Source organism: Argopecten irradians, chromosome 2, assembly GCF_041381155.1.
Source record: "Argopecten irradians isolate NY chromosome 2, Ai_NY, whole genome shotgun sequence".
NCBI classification, from domain to species: Eukaryota; Metazoa; Mollusca; class Bivalvia; order Pectinida; family Pectinidae; genus Argopecten; species Argopecten irradians.
The window spans coordinates 38,907,479-38,926,127 of NC_091135.1; the positions used below are offsets into that span (position 1 = coordinate 38,907,479).

General features: G+C 37.1%; 1 protein-coding gene and 1 long non-coding RNA gene across 2 annotated transcripts; both read left to right on the forward strand.

Moving 5' to 3' along the window:
- The first annotated feature begins 454 nt into the window (after positions 1-454).
- LOC138315426 (uncharacterized) lies at positions 455-9,038 on the forward strand. The gene is made up of 3 exons (XR_011207498.1): positions 455-510; positions 1,206-1,402; positions 7,153-9,038. It is a non-coding gene; the product is annotated as an uncharacterized lncRNA (long non-coding RNA).
- A 59-nt stretch (positions 9,039-9,097) lies between these two features.
- Positions 9,098-12,080, forward strand: LOC138315425 (short-chain collagen C4-like). The gene is made up of 3 exons (XM_069256443.1): positions 9,098-10,314; positions 11,381-11,458; positions 11,588-12,080. The coding sequence occupies exons 1-3, from the start codon at positions 10,017-10,019 to the stop codon at positions 12,061-12,063; spliced, it is 852 nt and encodes a 283-aa protein (XP_069112544.1). The 5' UTR covers positions 9,098-10,016; the 3' UTR covers positions 12,064-12,080.
- The last annotated feature ends 6,569 nt before the right edge of the window (positions 12,081-18,649 follow it).

Sequence of the window (18,649 nt, forward strand, 5' to 3'; positions counted from 1 at the left end):
CCTCGCTTCGATCTACAGTAAACGAACTTTTGGCGAACAAAGGTAAGTGCAGTTGAATCATTACTTTGATAATATTAAAATGTAGTTATATAATATGTTTTGGTGCAAAGAGAACTGTGATGAATTATTTATTCGGGGGCCGCCGTTGAGAAATTAAGCTATTCCGACAGATTACCACGTGCACTACCCCCCTCTTGTGTGTGTGTTCGAAACCCACGGGGGATAGTTGGTAGTGTTCATGTTGATGGTTTAATTCCAGGTACTTCGACTTTCATTTTCCTTTAGCTGACTATTAAAAGAACAAAATAAACCATATGCTTTATTGATCGTTATAAGTCCTTCTGAATCACCTCTTACAGCTTGTGAGAAGGGCGTGGTGTACGTGCGCTGGGGACGAAAGGATTGTAGAGGCAACGAAACGGAACTGGTTTATTCAGGCAAGAATCTGCTTAGCTTCTCTCACAAGTTGATAAACATCATTCAAAATTCACAACCCATACCGATATCATAGTAAGTACCCACGACCAGAACTCCTAAAAGAGATGGTTTGAAATAACATACATGTACCAGTAAGTTCTTGGAATGAGCACATAAAGAGGTGTTCATTAAGAGCGATGAAAAGATCATTAAAAAGATGTCACTTCCAGCATATTCAATCACAGGAATGTGTGTTCAAAAGAATCGAATTTTCGTAGAATTTTAGCTAGCATTTCCTGTATGTTGTTACCCTAAATGAAACAAATTTCCTAGGTATGATGTAAGCTAGTGGCTGACTTCGCCATGTCGTACTCTCACATTGGCGACTCCGCCATACGAAGAACGACAACGCGCCAAACGAAAAACTACAAAAGTGAAAAGCGACATCACGCCACGAATTTTCGCCAAGAGAAGAACGAAATGTGGACTGAGCTACCTGTGCGACAACGCAAAGAGCGGCAATACGATATGCGAACACCGATAGAGCGTTGCCAATGTGGCAGAACGAGCCAAAATCAGTCACCATAATATGTGCAACTCTACCCCAGTCTCCCATCCCAATTTTACTCAAAAAGTCTTTATTAGAGGATATTCTAATAATTAATTCTATGTTTACAATCTAAAAGGTGTATTTTTTTTAAAAGTTTTTGCTTTTGCAGGAGGATCCTAGTGGGGCCGCTCAATGCGTTCTGTAAAAATAATTTAAATGGTGTAAATTTTCTCTGAAGGTTTTGCCGGAGGATCTTTCCACTCTCATACTGAGGCCGCTGCAGAATATGTGTGTCTACCCCCTGACCCTATGTGGGGGCCACATAAAGACATCAGCTCCTATGCCCCAGCTTTAATGTACGGAGCCGAATATCACTGTGGTGTACCCGATCTGCAGTGGACACTTCAAGATGGCGGCCGTTTCAGAACTAAAATGGTAGGTGTCGGTTACAAAGTGAGGTTTCTGCAGAAATAAGGAGCCGATTTTTCCATAGCATGGCTAGATTTTGAGAGAATTTGACAAGGAACACGCACTTCCATTCCTCTGGATCCATCATTACGTTTTATGGTTGTATCACTGCTCAGAAGTAGGCGTTAGTTGCGATTTAAAAATCGAAGCGTAGCAATCATCGTAAACATGCGATTTTCGGACGTTTTGATGCTTGTATATCGAATGTTTCATCATGTATATCACAAAATGGCGTTTCTACTTAATTCTGCCAAAGCACAACTCATTTGGTCAACTTATTAATTAGTTATCGATGTTTAAACAATTTCTCATTGACATGGAGTGGACACTGAAAATTTACGATCTTTTAATCACGGAGTGGACTCGAAATTTTGGGTACGGAGTATACTTTTTGGTATACTCTTTGGAGTACGTATGTGTGGACGAACATCCTCAAGCTTTAATCGGAGGAGGTACTACATATGACAACGGAAAGTTGTTTTATCAGGTCCGAACCAGATGTGGCTCCCTGAAATGTCCACCGTACGAAGAAGACAAAGTTCTTTCATATTTTCTGCTTAAAATAAATAGCATCGTGAATTTTCATTCATATCTTTGTGTTTTTGTAATATCTATCTGATATTGGATATTCCTTTCCTCTGGTACCGATATTTTGTGTTATTTGATCTGACAGAGAACAGGAGGTCAATATTATGCAAATCGGCTCTGTGTTAATGTTATATTACGGAACGTCATAACCGCATCGATATTGCACTTGTGAACTCCACAGTCCATTCGTTGAATTGTCCAGAATGATTGTCTATGTCTAACGTTTTATACTCATGAATTAAATAATTCCTGTAGCATTTTAACTTTAATGATTATTTATAAATATATCATACAAAACTGAAAGCCCTTTTCACATATACATGTACAAATATGAGACGACGCCGGATCAGCAGTGATAGGAAAGTTTGGAGAACTATCCGGTTTCCCAGGGCTCTATTAAGTTAGGCCATATGACCACTGTATTCCGTTTGTCGCCGCGTGCCGTTTACCGTGTACTGTCAGTACAATTTTAGTATCAAATTGAAACTCAATGTGGCCACATGTTATTCACATTTCGTGCACATTTTGATGTTTTCAATTGGTACCATATTGACCTAAGAATTAAGAGCTCGGGTATGACTCTGCTATATATAGTGTCCTTTTTTCTGATCAAAACCTGTATTTTACACTTCGCGTTTAACCTGTTGACTCAAATTTTCCACAATAATCTAGCGATACGAACTTCTATAAATTAGCTACTATGGTCTTTCTGAATATGTGCTCACAGCACTCGTCCTTCTCTATGAGATCAGGTTCAAACCCAACCTAACGAAAATTATTCCGATAAAACTGTTTTTATTCTACATTAGTCCGTCACTGTTGTATTCTTGACGAACATCTTTTAAGCGTCCAAGTTCCACTTGCACCATTTGGCCAAACAGAGATGATACGGAATGAGAGCTAATGAAGACTCTAAAACACATGACGTGACAGCTACAGTTGTCATTCCAATGTTGACAAACTGTTATAACATTTCACAGGATTGTATATTGCTTCTTTATATAGGGATTGAATGTATTTTTCTAATTTTCATAGCGGCTATTAATAGCAGAAGCTACCTACATATCTTCCGAGGAGCGCGTTGGCTATGAATGGCAGAAGCTATAGCGCTCCTCGGAAGATATGTAGATAGCTTCTGCTATTCATAGCCGCTATGAAAATTAGAAAAATACATTCAATCCATATATTTACATTAGAATAATTTATGAAAATAAAAATTATTGAAAGGTTTTTATATTATATTTAAAATTATGACACCCATATACGACGAGAAACGAGATTAATGGAACAGCTGGATGACGACGTCGTTCTACAACGTCGCGTTTTCAAGCTTCCGCCTTCCGGTCGACTTTTTTTGCAAATGACAAACGATAAAAAAGAAATATAGTTAAAATAAGATTTGATTGACTTATTACAGTAAACCTTAGTTAATTATATATCAAGAAATAACACATTAGATATTATACATTAAAATATTGCGGGGGACTATGTTTATTGATATGAAACTGGCGCATTGTTTGAAATCAGCTGATCGATGCACGAGAATCGTTGTATTCATAGTGTATTCATAGTGTTTTCATAGGCAAATGTTTATTTTCGTCAGTTGGTTGATTCAAATAGTGATGGAACACTCAGAATGTAAATATACTATCATAATACATGTGATAGGAGTACACAAACTGATTGTTGTGGCCCTTGTGCCTTTATTTCAGTTCTTAGTCCGTCATTAACAGATGTTGGCCATCTGTAAACATTCATTATTATCGCTACTTCAAAAAAATGTACGGAAAAGATCTTCGTCAAATTCCCTATACCTATGGTATTTAATTTCCCCTCGGTGCTACTTATGCCCATTGCATACTAGGATAGAGTCTATAATGATTGTTGACAGGCGGTCATCTTGCATTTTGAAAATCAGCTTACTATCACTATTTCTTAGGAAGCACTGAAGGGATATTCAAATTGAAGTTCCCCTTGGTTTTATTTATGCCCATTGCATTTTAGGATCGTTTCGACGGATTTTGGCTAAAATTAAAATAAGCTAACACATATAAGTAGATTGCAGCCAAATAAGTTTTATACTGTATAATGTAAGGCCCAAGACCTTCGTGTGCATTGGTTCAAGGCAGATAACTCCGACTCTCCGATACTTCATCCCTGTGCGTGGAATTAATATACTAGGCCAAATTAATAAACAAACTCCTGGTGTAAGTTCAGCTAGCTTCTTACATTAACCCTGATTGTTATTTACTTTTTAGGCGATTTAAGTGCCTAAATTGTTCATTTATGAACTCAATATTCAAGTATGTCATTGATGAACTGGATTGAAATTCTATTGAATATCGCATTTTAAAACAATATAATCAAAATTAGTTGTTAAAAGTTCAAAAGTAGTTCACGCAGATTATATCTTTAACATATGAGAATAAAATTGCTTTTAACCATGAAACAAAATCTTATTGTGCTTGAACTGAAAATTTGCACGGGGTCATTTCTGATCACATATACCATCGCAGGGTCATGGCAAGGAAACCTGACCCACAGTATTTACAATACCTACATTGATTGTGCTCGTTTCGTCGTCCCGGTTACAATGTACATACCGACTGTTCCGGTTATCATAGGACGTTGTTCTGATGGCCGTCCCGCTATCCCGCCATTTCCATCGAAACGTCCCTGTCATTCATGTAAATAATGAACTAAAAACTCGGTACATTATGGCAGATTTCTGGGAGAAAAATAGTGTCAAGGGATACAATGGAATCACATTTATGTGTAATGGGGTCAGATTGGGATAATTTCAAAGAATTATATACCGGATAGTGATGTTACATGTATTAGGGTCAAAAGGGGTTACTACAATTTCACGGTGTCAGAAAGGGGTCAAGGCAGAGTCACGTGGTCGTAGAGGCATCACGAGTCAAAGGATATGCCACGGATTCGACGCAGAGTCACGTGATCAGAGAATGTCGAGTGAAACGGTCCGAAAGTGGTCAAAGTAGCGTAAGAAGGACATAGAAAGTTAAGGGTAGTGCCAAGGGGCCAGAGAGGAGTAACATTATAGGATTTTCATCCACAATGATTACCAGCCTCACTATTGACCACGATTTGAGCTCTTGTCACTGGACAAGGAGGGCTCTTGATTATGTCCCCTTGTTGAGATACACCAAAGTCTACAAAATTGGTAGTGTTTTTTATGATTTTAGACATCTTGTTTCACCTGCGAACAAATACATATCTGATTTTACTATTTCTGGAAGGTCATTCACGAAAATTACAAAAAGTAGTGGACCGAGGACTGAACCTTTTGGAATACCTGATGATACATCTGTCCATTCGGAGTTTGTTTCATTTATAGAAACCTTTTTGTTTTCTTCCTTCAAAAAAACTTGTTATTCACAATGTTACTTGGTTAGAGAATTGGTATGCTCGAAGTTTGTTGATTAAGCGTCTGTGTGGTACAGTGTCAGACGCCTTCTGGTAGTCCATATATACACAATCCACTTCGAATCCTTGGTCTATAGCCTTCGTCCATTTATCCAAAACTTCCAAGAGCTGTAAAAAGGTAATTCTTCTCGATATAAAGCCGTATTGTTGTGGTGAGAACAGATTATTTGAACGCATGTATTTGTTGACGTGTTCTGTATAATTGTGTCCATTACTTTACACACGACTGATGTTAGCCTGACAGGTCGATAGTTACCCGCCGCGATTTTATCTCCTTTTTTGTAGATAACACACACCCGAGCCTGTTTTCATTGGGTAGGGATACTGCCATTGTTCAGGGTTTGATTGAAAATTATTTCAAGTGGGATGGCTATAGAGGACGCTGTTTTCCTCAAGACTTTTGGATGCATGTTGTCTAACCTCAGGGATTTATTTGGTTTCAGGTTTTTAAGAACTTTAGTTACAGTTTCACTAGTTATCCTGAAATCTGGCATATCGTTGATGACGTGTTTTTTCTGCCAGTGTAAGTGTCTGTCCTTTTCTTCTTCCACGAAAACACTTTGGCCAGGACATCCGCCAAATCCTTTGCTGTTGTGGCTTTCTTGGAATTTGTATTTTTTCGGATCTTTATATAGGTCTCCTATTTCTACCTTTGACTTTGATTTTGAATTGATATATTTCCAAATTAGTTTCGGGCCTTTTTTTGCTCTGGTAGCTTAAAATTGTTCATATTTTTCTCAGATTTCGAGTCCTCGCCTTTACTTTATTTCAATTTGCTTTTTTACTCTGGGTCCGATGATGCGACAACCTTTTTTGACAGTGAATGTTTCAGTCTGATGAGTTTAAGAGTGCCCTGGTCAACGGGAAAGTTATGTTCATTATACTTCTTCATTGTAACCGACTTCGTCGGTGCGTATTTATCAACGAGTTCATGGATTTTATTGCGGAAAAAAGTCAAGTTTTCTTCAACTGTGTGATCTTCTTTTAGCTCCTGTTTCCAATTTACGGCGACTATTTCCTCGTTTATCTTTTCATAGTTTGCTGTACTGTAGTACTTCTTTAGTTCTAATCCCTGTTATCAGCGATTTTTTTTACAATCCATATTAACAATCAGAACTATGTGGTCGCTCTTCCCTAGTGGGAGTAGTATTCTATAAATGATACCATGTTCTCAGTGTTCGTTAAAATTAAATCCAGTATGTGAGGTGTTTCGTTCCCTTTCCATCTTGTCGGATGTTCAACAACTTGCGTTATGATATTGTCTTGTAACCATTGGACGAATTTATATTCTTGTGTTTCCGTGCTCTCTCCTTTTGAGTTCCAAGTTTCCCAGTTTATGTCCGGGTAGTTAAAATCCCCCATGCTTATTGTTTTCGTGTATTTTTCACATATTGCCTCATTTATCAGGTTTCTTAAATTTGTTTTGTTTCCATCAGATTCACTATCCGATCTATAAATCAGCCCGATTCGTTTTTACTGTGCGTTTAGAGATATTGCTATGAACAAATTTTCTTAAAATCCGTCTCTAAATGAACTTCAGTTGGGTGAAGTAAATGTTTAAGTGACACATCGTTACAGTGAAATTAGCATGCAATATTAATCTTTAAATACGTCTTGAATAAATGATATTCAGCTAATATTAGGTACTGTGTAAACTATTAAAATGGTGTAATTGTTTTCAGGTTTTGCCGGAGGATCCTACTATTGACATAGTGGGGCCGCTGCTGAATATGTGTGTCTTCCTCCTGACTCTATGTGGGGACCACATAAAGACATTCGCTCCCGCTACGAAACTTATATGTATGGAGCCAAATATGAAGACACGGGTCTTTTTGAAATGCCGAATACAAACGAAGAGGTTCCGTGTGCTGTTTGTCGTTCCACATCCTTCTCTACGTCCATCATGATCCCAGCTCGGACCATGTGTCAGTCTGGTTGGGAGGAGGCCTACACTGGGAATCTTGCCGGTGGGAATTACGGTGACGCTGCTAGTAGTGAGTACGTAAGTGTGGACGAACATCTTCAGACTTTAATGGGAAGAAGTATTATATATGACAACGGAAAGTCTTTTTATCAGGTTCGAACCAGATGTGGTTCCCTGAAGTGTCCACCGTATGAAAATGACAAAGTCCTGTCTTGTGTCGTCTGCTTAAAAATAATAACACTTTCATACATATGTTTGTGTTTTGTAAGATTAATCTGAGAGTGGTTTTTGATGCCGATCAAAACTTTTATCTTACACCTCAAGTTTCAACTATAGCTCAAATATTCCACAATTATCTTGATAGTCTAGACAGTCTCGACCAAATAAGTTTCTTTCAGGTCCATTCGATATCCGTTATCGTCCCTAAAACTGCCACAATATTTTTTTGAAAAACATGTTTGAATTGCTCATTTTTCGGGTACAGTGAGGATAGAAATGTACAGAAATGTTGAGGAAAGGTATTCCATGAAATATATACTTAACTTCAGATATAACTTCAAAAATGCACTAACCATGGCCATTTTGAATACGGGATCACGGTTTTTCTAAACAGTATTCATCCATGTTAGATCAATTTTAAACCTAACGACACGAAAATCCTTCCGGGAAAGGCCTAAAAATGTTGTTTTTCTTCGGATTGATACAAAACTTCACTGTTTTAATACAAACTTATTTGTTGATTACGAAAGTAGCGTCAAATATCAACAAGAAAGAAATAGAAGTTCGAAACAAGTTTAAAGCTTATTGAAATATATTTATTTCGCTCATATCATGCTATGTTATATAGCGTTTTCCAAAGTAAGATAGCTTTGTAAGATTATAAGACTCTTTCATAAGTGGATATGAAGGATAGGGATATTCTACCCGAGGGTCACAAAATGTAGTAAAACCCGAGGCTTGTGATCCCGAGGGTAGAATATCTCTATCCTTCAAATTCACTTATGAATGAGTGTTTTTCTTTCATATCTCGACGTTTCATTGCAATTTTACAACTATAATATCCCGCAATTTTGAAATAAATTCGAAGAAATCAACGACTGGAAGCTAATTTCCCTACATGAAAAATTACTTGATATTTTCAACACAAATTTCGTTGTTTGCGTCTTTTATAGTGAAACCAGTCATATTTGTAAGAAATTTTAAAATTTTACCGAGGAAATAGATATTTTATTGACGTCGTGACGTCACGAGGCTTTATTGTATGGGAAGCCATGCAATACAGCCTCAGGCGACATAAGTGTATTGCCCTGGACCAGCCAGTATTACACCCGTAGGTATGAAAGAAAAATCTTTCTCTCATGTCACGCTATATTATATATATTGCGTTTGCCCATATAAGATAGCTATGTAAGATAAATCTTTCTCTCATATCACGCTATGTTATATAGCGTTTGGTCATGTATGATGGCTATGTAAGATAAATGTATCTTACATGGCATTTCACGCACGCAGATTAATTTCGCGCATTTACAAGTCATGGCAGCTACTATGGTCATTTCAATACTGGCGAACTATTGCAGAACTTCACAGGCCCTTGTGCTTCTTATTATACTCCCTTTCATTGTTTTCATATACACTGGCTGATCAAACGCATCAACTGAACATCTGATGATGAAAATTATAATTTCGTCATCATCAGATGTTGAGTTGATGCGTTTGATCAGCCAGTGTATAAACATTTATTATCACTATTTCTCAGAGAGTACTGAAGGAATCTTCGTGAAATTTCAGATAATTATATGATTGAATTTCTCCCTGGTGCGTTTTATACCCATTCAGATAGGTCATACTCTAAATTGATAATAGAGACATACTACTGATACAACAGGCCAGGTCAGTGTAGGGTCGGGATCAGAGAGTGGCGGACCGGGGTCAAGGTAGTGTTAAAGGTCATATAAGGGACCAGGATAGTGTCGCGGGGCCGAAGGGATCACATATGTGTCAGGCAAATACGGATTCGAATAGAGGGGGTCATAGAGGGATCAGGGAAACATCACATGGGCTAAGGAGGGCAAGGATATGACAATGTCATTTGCCAAGTGGTTACAAAGAACTAAGGTTAGTGTGAAAGGGACAGACAGGGGTCAAGTTAGTGTAAGGTCAAAGAGGGGTCAAGGCAGTACCAAGCACAGCGGTAGGCGCAGTCCCAGGTTGCAAAAATTGGTTGTCAGATAAAAATAATAGCCTTTCCCGAGTATGGGCATCCCATGACCACATGTACATGGGTGTCAGGTGACAGGAATGGCAATTTTTGTGACCTTGGACCGCGTCTATCCCATATGGTACCATGGAACCAGTGAGGGTTATGATTTTTAATCACATTTCTACTAAATATGATTGGAAATATACTAATGTATTCTGATATTTTTATGTCCCAAAATATTTACTGAACACCTTTTACTTCATATAGATAAGATCTGGTAAAAAAGCGAACGGGATCTCTGTTCTAACTTGATTTTATTGTAAATACTGATAAGGACCAGGTTTACGTGTAAAACCAGCGTCTACTGTGTCACATCTATCTTAACCTTTGAACCACTGCCGATAACGTCTGTTGTGGAGATGTCTTTAATAATCATGTTCAGCGTTTTGGTGACATTAACATTGTCCGTTACGGTGACGTGTGATGACGTTAGAGACAAGAGAATATTGTTGAGTGATCCCGACTATGTACAACAGGAACTACACCAAATACAGGTAAAATTACAGGAGTATGATGCTCTCAAAACAGAAGTTACTTCTCTTCAATCCGAAGTTTCCTCCCTTCAGTCCGATGTATCCTTCCTTCAATCGAAGGTTATCGCTCAAGATTCTACCATAAACGAACTTTTGGCAAAAACCAGTCTCCTTGAATCTAGTGGTAAGTTCAAATGGATCGTTAATTTGATAACATAGCCTTGCTTTTATTTTAGCTCACCTGTTCCTTTAAATCGCTACAAGTCATAGAGTTGAGCATGGAATGTTACCAAATTTGGTCAGAAACTTCCTTGGGGGAAGGGGAACTGAGTTTGTATAAAATTTTGGCTCTGACCCCCGGGGCCGGAGGGGCGGGGCCCAATAGGGGAAATAGCGGTCAATCCTTTAAATCGCTACTTGTCATAGAGTTCTGCATGGAATGTAACATAATTTGGCCAGAAACATCCTTGGGGGAAGGGGAACAAAGTTTGTATAAATTTTGGCCCTGACCCCAGGGGCCGAAAGGGCGGGGCCCAAAAGGGGAAATAGAGGTTAATCCTAGACATAGAGTTCTGAATGCAATGTTACCAAATTTGGCCAGAAACATCCTTCGGGGAAGGGAAACAGAGTTTGTATAAATTTTGGCTCTGACCCCACGAGAGCAGAAGGGGCGGGGCCAAATAGGAGAAATAGAGTTAAATCCTTTAAATCGATACTTGTCATAGGGAAAGTAACCAAATTTGGCCAGAAACATCATTGGAGGAAAGGAAACAGAGTTTGTATAAATTTTGACTCTGACCCCGTGGGCCGGAAGGGCGGGGCACAATAGGGGAAATAAAGGTTACTTCTTTAGATTGCTCCTAGACATGGAGTTCTGCATGGAATGTAACCAAATCTGGCCAGAAACATCCTTGAGTGAAGGGACATATAGTTTGTATAAATTTTGGCTCTTACCCCCTGGGGGCAGGAGGGGCAGGGTCCAATAGGGGAAATAGAGGTAAATCCTTTAAATCGCTACTTGTCGTAGAGTTCTGTATGGAATGAAACCAAATTTGGCCAGAAACATCCTTTGTGGAAGAATAAAGTTCATTCAGAAAAGAAACAATGATCCTGTATTCAGAACGTTATTGGCATTACAATAACCAGGTGAGCGATACAGACCCTCTGGGCCTCTTGTTCTGTAAAAATGGTTCTTTAAAAGCATCAATTAAAACCAAACTCAATCGTCGTATTTTTATATTCTCTTTTAGCTGAAAAAAGGGGCGTGGTTTACGTGCGCTGGGGACGAAAGGATTGCAAAGGTAACGGAACGGAACTTGTTTATTCAGGTACGTTCATGATAGGTTAAGTATTAAGTTATCAGTATGAAGATGAAGGCACTTGTAACTGTCAACAGTTGATATTCTAACAATGGAAATAATGTGGGCTTAATTTAAATGGCGTAATTTTATTCTAAGGTTTTGCCGGAGGATCCTACTATGGACATACTGGGGCCGCTGCTGAATATGTGTGTCTACCCCCTGAACCTATGTGGGGACCACGTAAACACAATCCATCCTATCCCACAGCTTTAATGTACGGGTCCGAATACGAAGACCCAGTTCTTTTTGGAATGCCTAATCATAATGAAGAGGTTCCGTGTGCTGTTTGTCGTTCTTCATCCTTCTCTACGTCAATCATGATCCCAGCTCGGACCACATGTTACCCTGGTTGGGAGGAGGCCTACACTGGGAATCTTGCCAGTGGGAGTAACGATCACGCCGCCAGTAGTGAGTACGTATGTGTGGACGAACATCCTCAGGCTTTAATGGGAGGAGGTACTACAGATGACAACGGGAAGTTGTTTTATCAGGTCCGAACCAGATGTGGCTCCTTGAAGTGTCCACCGTATGAAAATGACAGAGTCATTTCATGTGTCGTATGTTTGAAATAAATAGCATCGTTCATGTTCATACATATCTCTGTGTTTTTGTAAGATTAATCAGATATTGCATATTCCGTTCTTCGGATACCGACATTTCAGTTTGATCAGACAAATACAACAGGAGGTCGATTTATAGCAAATTGACTTGGGTTTTTCTGTTTTAGAAACAGCAAGTTGACATTATTGCAACGCCGCTTGAGGCGTAGCAGTTATTTTCATAAGCAATTCACGTCATCTTGTAGGATAGTCATGTAGGAAGAACGTTTGAATAAGACGGTTGATCCGTGTGTTACAAGCATTTTCTGTTGAAGCAATATTAAAACGAATTATCGAAACATACTTTAATCTCTCCGGATTCGGACACTATCTTTCTGATAAATCATGGTTGCATTCGTTCAGATTTCAGTGTAGAACAAACAGTCATGGTAAAATTATTCTGAATTATAGCCTACGATTTTCTAGAGGGCGGGATGGGGGGGGGGGGGGGAGGGGTCACATACATGGTTGCGGTTGAAATTCAAATGGTGGAAAAATGTTCGCTTCAAGGTAGAAAATGGTATGTCACCTATAACGACATCCTCAATAAGACAATAAGTGCACCGGACACTTCAACCCAATTTCAAAACAGTGCCTGATGTCGTTAACACAATCAAACGTGGTAATGTAAACATTCCAAATTTCTGCATATTTCCAATGTCGCATGATGTATACTTTGTTATATTATGTCGCATATTGTAATTAACCACTGTTTAATTTTGAATTACGTATATAATCCTCATATTAAGATACATGTATAATATCTACGTTTCAAAAAAATGATGTCGTTAACACTTAAAATTGGAAATGATGTCGTCAACACTATAATCCAATGTTTATGTTTGGTGGCTTGTATATTATTGTTGAAATAACAGTATTTTTTTATCGTCTTATTTGTACACACGGGAAACCAACATATTCCTAAATCAATTAACTTGCCATAGAGTATCCCTATATATTTAGCAACAAAGAACCACGAAATACCGCCACTTTCGCTGGATACAATGTCCTTTCCATTCAGTAATGATTTGTAAGGCCTAATACATATGCAGTATTTTTATGTCACGTGTAGTCGTTTGTCTTTATCCATTAGGGTTTTAACGTTTTAATTACTTTCCTGATATATAAACGAAAGTCCACAAAGGCAATTTAGGGAAAAACCAGATATACACTAATAAATCGAAAAAAGGGCGAAAAAATGTCATTTAAATAACCAAGCACAAAATTCATTAAGTAACCAAGCACAAAATTCATTAAGTAAAAACAGTTTAGAATTTCCATGCTGAATGCGCAAATGCTGTGACAATACGAGGAGCGACAGTGCGCGGGGCGAAAAATGTCCAGTCAATGTCACAACATTGTTTTGTCGCATTGTCGCATAATTGTGTCGTATTGGCGCGCGCCTGAGTATTTCTTTCGCTTAGTGCACTGTCGACCATCTCATTGTCGCTTTCACATCAACAACCTTGATTTTCGTATATTAGGCCTTAAATAACGATCGAATGTTGCTCTGAATCTACAAGTGACTTTCACCAAGTAATACAAAGAAGTCCTCATCTTTGAATCATTTTAGTAAAGAAACACATTTAGATCACAGTCAACAATGCTGGTATAGTGACCACGTTCCCATGGATTTTTGTCTGCGACTTAAATTCTTGCTGGTCAAGCCTACGTATGTTTTTAAAAATAGACTGGTTCACCATTTATGTCCATGCATGTTTGAACGGATTTATGGTACTTATTTTCTGAAACACTGGCCTTTGCAATGTAGAATTGTAATTAACAGTCTCACCAATACTCTTTGAACGTTAACATAGATCGTATGTGCGTCTTATCTACAGCGATATTTATAGTATCTCTTCTAAATGATAAGTTAAACATTGTTGACTGTGATCTAAATGTGTTTCTGTACTATAGCACTTATAACCGCACTTCAACTCCACTGTCCAAACGTTGAGTTTCACAGAGTGATGTCTTATTACCAACGGTCCATGCACATGAAATAAATTATCTTACTAGCATTTTAGAATAAACCGCATATCTCGTACAAAAAATTGGCGATCTTTTTCATATATGACACGAGACCGTGTTAACATGATAGGGAATTTTGATCACCCAGAACGTTTGATTTGGGCGAAGTTTCCGATACTTAAATTCTTATCCTTGCTATTTATGCCCATTGTATTTTAGAGTCAATCCGACATAATATTGTCAAATTTCAAATTTTAATTCCCTCTAGTTCTACTCATGCTCTTTGCATTTTAAGATCGATTCGACGGAACTTCGCTAAAATTAAAAGATTTTTCCCATTTGAGTTAACATCGTTGTGGGAACTAGCTACATTTGTATATCAAGGTCTACATTTGTACGTGTGCATTGGTTCAAGGAAGATAACTCCGACTATCAGATACTTCATCCCTCTGTGTAGTCTCGCATTGCCCAGACTCTCGCCGCTGAACGAGGCCACCAAACGAGAGTCTGGTCCGGTTCGTATTTCCGTTTTGTGATTTCAAATCGAGGCTTACAGAAAATTCGGTAAAGCTTTTCATTGGCTGATAGCTACACATCCACAAATATGACGGATACAAAATTTGAAAAAACGTTGTTAGCCACACTTAAACAACAAAAATTAAATTTTCAGTTAAAAAAATACAAATCACCTTTCTTCGGGATACCGTTATGCACAAAGAAGATACATTACACTTTTCGTCTGCTTCCGTCCATGTTTGTTTACCGTTTCATCGCGCCCTCTACCGGTTGCAAAATTCAAACACGAACTGGACGAGACTCTCGTTCAGGGCGGCGAGAGTCTGGGGAATGCGAGACTACCCTCTGTGTTGATTCAATTTACTAGGCCAAAATAATAAAAAAAACCACCTGATGTAAGTTAAGCTAATGTGGCTAAAACCTTACATACAAGTACCGATTCTAGAATGTGACACTGGAATTTCTTGGAAATAAATTTACCTATCGACTATTGATATAGATACGGCCAGTTATATGAAATATAAAATTGTGCATGGTTACCTAACTACTTGACCAAATTAGTACTATCAGACAAGTACATTTTGTAGTTAGGTAACCATGCGCATTTTTATATTTATATTTAATGGAAATCTTCCCAATTCCCCATATACCATAAAATTGGGTGTGGAGGTTTTCAATTTAAGAATATGTTTGCAAAATCTAAGATGTAGAGGTTAAAAAATTTTGATGTTACAAAAATATCCAATTTACTGAGTGACAAACTATATCAGATATCCAGAAACTATAAAACACTATGGTCGAATTGTATAAAAAGTATTTTTGAAGAATGTCACTTATTATATGTTTTTAAAAACCAAGTTTTCCATACACTTTAAATCTTATTGGAATTTCGTATATAAATGGAAAAGTTATGTTTTAACTCATCAAAAGAGACCAACTACACGATCTAATATTAGAGAAGTATCTACTAGATCTCCCTCCACGACTAGCTAACCAGAACGATATTGGAGATGAATTTCATAATTCATTCAATTTTAATGACCGTCAAATAATGATTAGCAGAAAGAAATTGTTATCTGGATACTATTATGAAAAATCCAGCGCTTTCAAATTCAATATTCTTTTTAATTTTGTTATAGATCACGAATTATTTTCACTTTTAAGATTCATCAAACATATATATATATATATTTGGCTCAATTCAATTCAAGTATTCCCCTTGTTTATCAAATGTCTATGTATATACATATATGTATGTCCTGCCTGCATGTAATTCTGTACACTTTACGTTTATGAGATTATATTTACATATGCCCCTATATAGTCAATGGGAGGGGAGTTGCGTTCAAATAGCGTAAACGCAACGACGTATGAATACAAACCCAGAGTAGGATCGGACTACTTCTAGTTCACGCTTCGGTAAGATTTTGCGTCATATGATAATCTAAATAAACTTTAATTACTTAATGCACATTTCACCTTTTCATAGATGACAGATTTGCTTTGAATTAATGATAAACTAAAAAACGATTTCGGTCTTCTATTTGTTTCAAGACTGATCCTTAGGCGGCACAGACAATATCATGCTCGTCATTAGCCCACGCGGTTGGCCTACTGCATGAAGTGTAAACAAAGTTTCCTCGTTGTCGGATTCAAAATAATATTAAAGAGTTGTTATTAGATCCAATTAAAATGTATTTGACATCAAAACAGAATAGATTCTATGTGTTCAAGCATTGTAACGGTAATAAACAACAAAATGAATCGCTGGTCAAGGCTACAACCGGGGGCTTTCCTCAGGAATGTTCGAGGAAATCCAAGTTACATCAGTCACACACCATGCAAACACTTGCCAGTCATCCGTACAATAAAATAAAAGTCGTGACTATGAAGAATTTAGTCTATATCGCGTACGTAGACCGATACATACATTACAAACATTCAGCAGCTCAACAGTCATACGTACCATTTGATCAACAGGCTATTTCACAGATACTTTCCTCGGTTGAAAATCAAATATGGCGGCTCGCTCCACTTCGGGCCGCATCACTACCCGGTAATCGTTCCGCCTCGGTTATCTAATTTTTTATTCGAAATGGACATTATTGATACATTATCAAATTTAAAAAAAAATATTAAAAAATAATTCAAGGTGTCATTGTTATATTTCAAATCAAACTGCACCTATAACATTCAACTATAGCTTCGGTCATCCTGACTACCGTATTTACCCAACTCAGCAACCATCGCCGCCGTTTTAAATTTCACGTAAAAGTAGACTTATTTATGTAAATATAAAGATTGAACAGTGTTTTGATTGCGTTAAAGGTGGTATGAAGCGCTACATGTAGAATATGTCTGTATCCCATTGCGTTCATACCACCTTTAATCAAAACACTGTTCAATCTCTATAAATCGTTGTAATTATCATTGGCGTGGAGATGTCCTCAGCCCCATTATCCCTATATGAAATGTGACTGTTGAATTTATCTCTCCCTTACGTGAGGACACATATTTTATGATTTTTTCAATATAATTGCTTTAAAGATGCTCCAACGCTGACAAATGGTATTTTTTCTCTATCAACAACAGGAGAAGACCTTTTAGTATTTTTCTTCAGTTGCAAAAGTTACTTACTTTACACCATAATCAAAGTTTGAGCTTCTAATTTTACATAGAGAAAAAATATTAAAAATAATTAATTGCATCCCGAAAAAAATCCGTGGCACTATGTCCTATATGGAATGTACTACTGATTGCGCATGTACCAAAATAAAAATAAATTATTTCACATTACTTTTTGTGTTGATTAGACATATATATATACGACTAAAACCAATTATTATTCAAATGAGGAGTATCGTGTTTTCTCTGTCGGCGGTGGAGCATCTTTAACCGTCGGAAAATCCACCTTTTTGTTTCAACTTGGTTCTCCATTCTTCTTCATCAACAACTTTGGTTAACAACCCACATATATATAAGCACTTCAGATAAAATCACATCCTTTACATATTGTGTAAGAAAAAAAATTGTTTTGCATTTAATGGCGTTACCATAGCAACAGAAATTCTGGAGTTTTACTAATAAAGTTATATCTTACATACATGTTTTACTTTTATCAAAAATGTATCAATTTAATGGTCAAGGCCGACATTGAGGAAACGATTCCAGTGAATGCCACATAATAAAGTAGTTGTTAAACTAAATTAATGAAATTTTTCACTCAGTATTGTATGGTATAATATGAAACCTTCACCAAGAACTGTATGGTATAATATGAAACCTTCACTAAGTACTGTACTGTATAATATGAAACCTTCACTAAGTACCGTATTGTATAATATGAAACCTTCACTAAGTACCGTATTGTATAATATGAAACCTTCACTAATTACTGTATTGTATAATATGAAACCTTCACTAAGTACCGTATTGTATAATATGAAACCTTCACTAAGTACTGTATTGTATAATATGAAACCTTCACTAAGTACTGTATTGTATAATATGAAACCTTCACTCAGCACTGTATGGTATAATATGAAACCTTCACTAAGTACCGTATTGTATAATATGAAACCTTTACTAATTACTGCACCGTATAATATGAAACCTTCACCAAGAACTGTATGGTATAATATGAAACCTTCACTAAGTACTGTACTGTATAATATGAAACCTTCACTAAGTACGTATTGTATAATATGAAACCTTCACTAAGTACTGTATTGTATAATATGAAACCTTTACTAATTACTGCACCGTATATAATATGAAACCTTCACGTGAATATGAACTGTACTAAGTATGTATAATATGAAACCTTCACTAAGTACTGTATTGTATAATATGAAACCTTCACTAAGTACTGTATTGTATAATATGAAACCTTCACTAAGTACTGTATTGTTATAATATGAAACCTTCACTAGTACATGTACTGTATGTATAATATGAAACCTTCACTAAGTACTGTATTGTATAATATGAAACCTTCACTAAGTACTGTATGGTATAATATGAAACCTTCACTAAGTACTGTATTGTATAATATGAAACCTTCACTATGTAC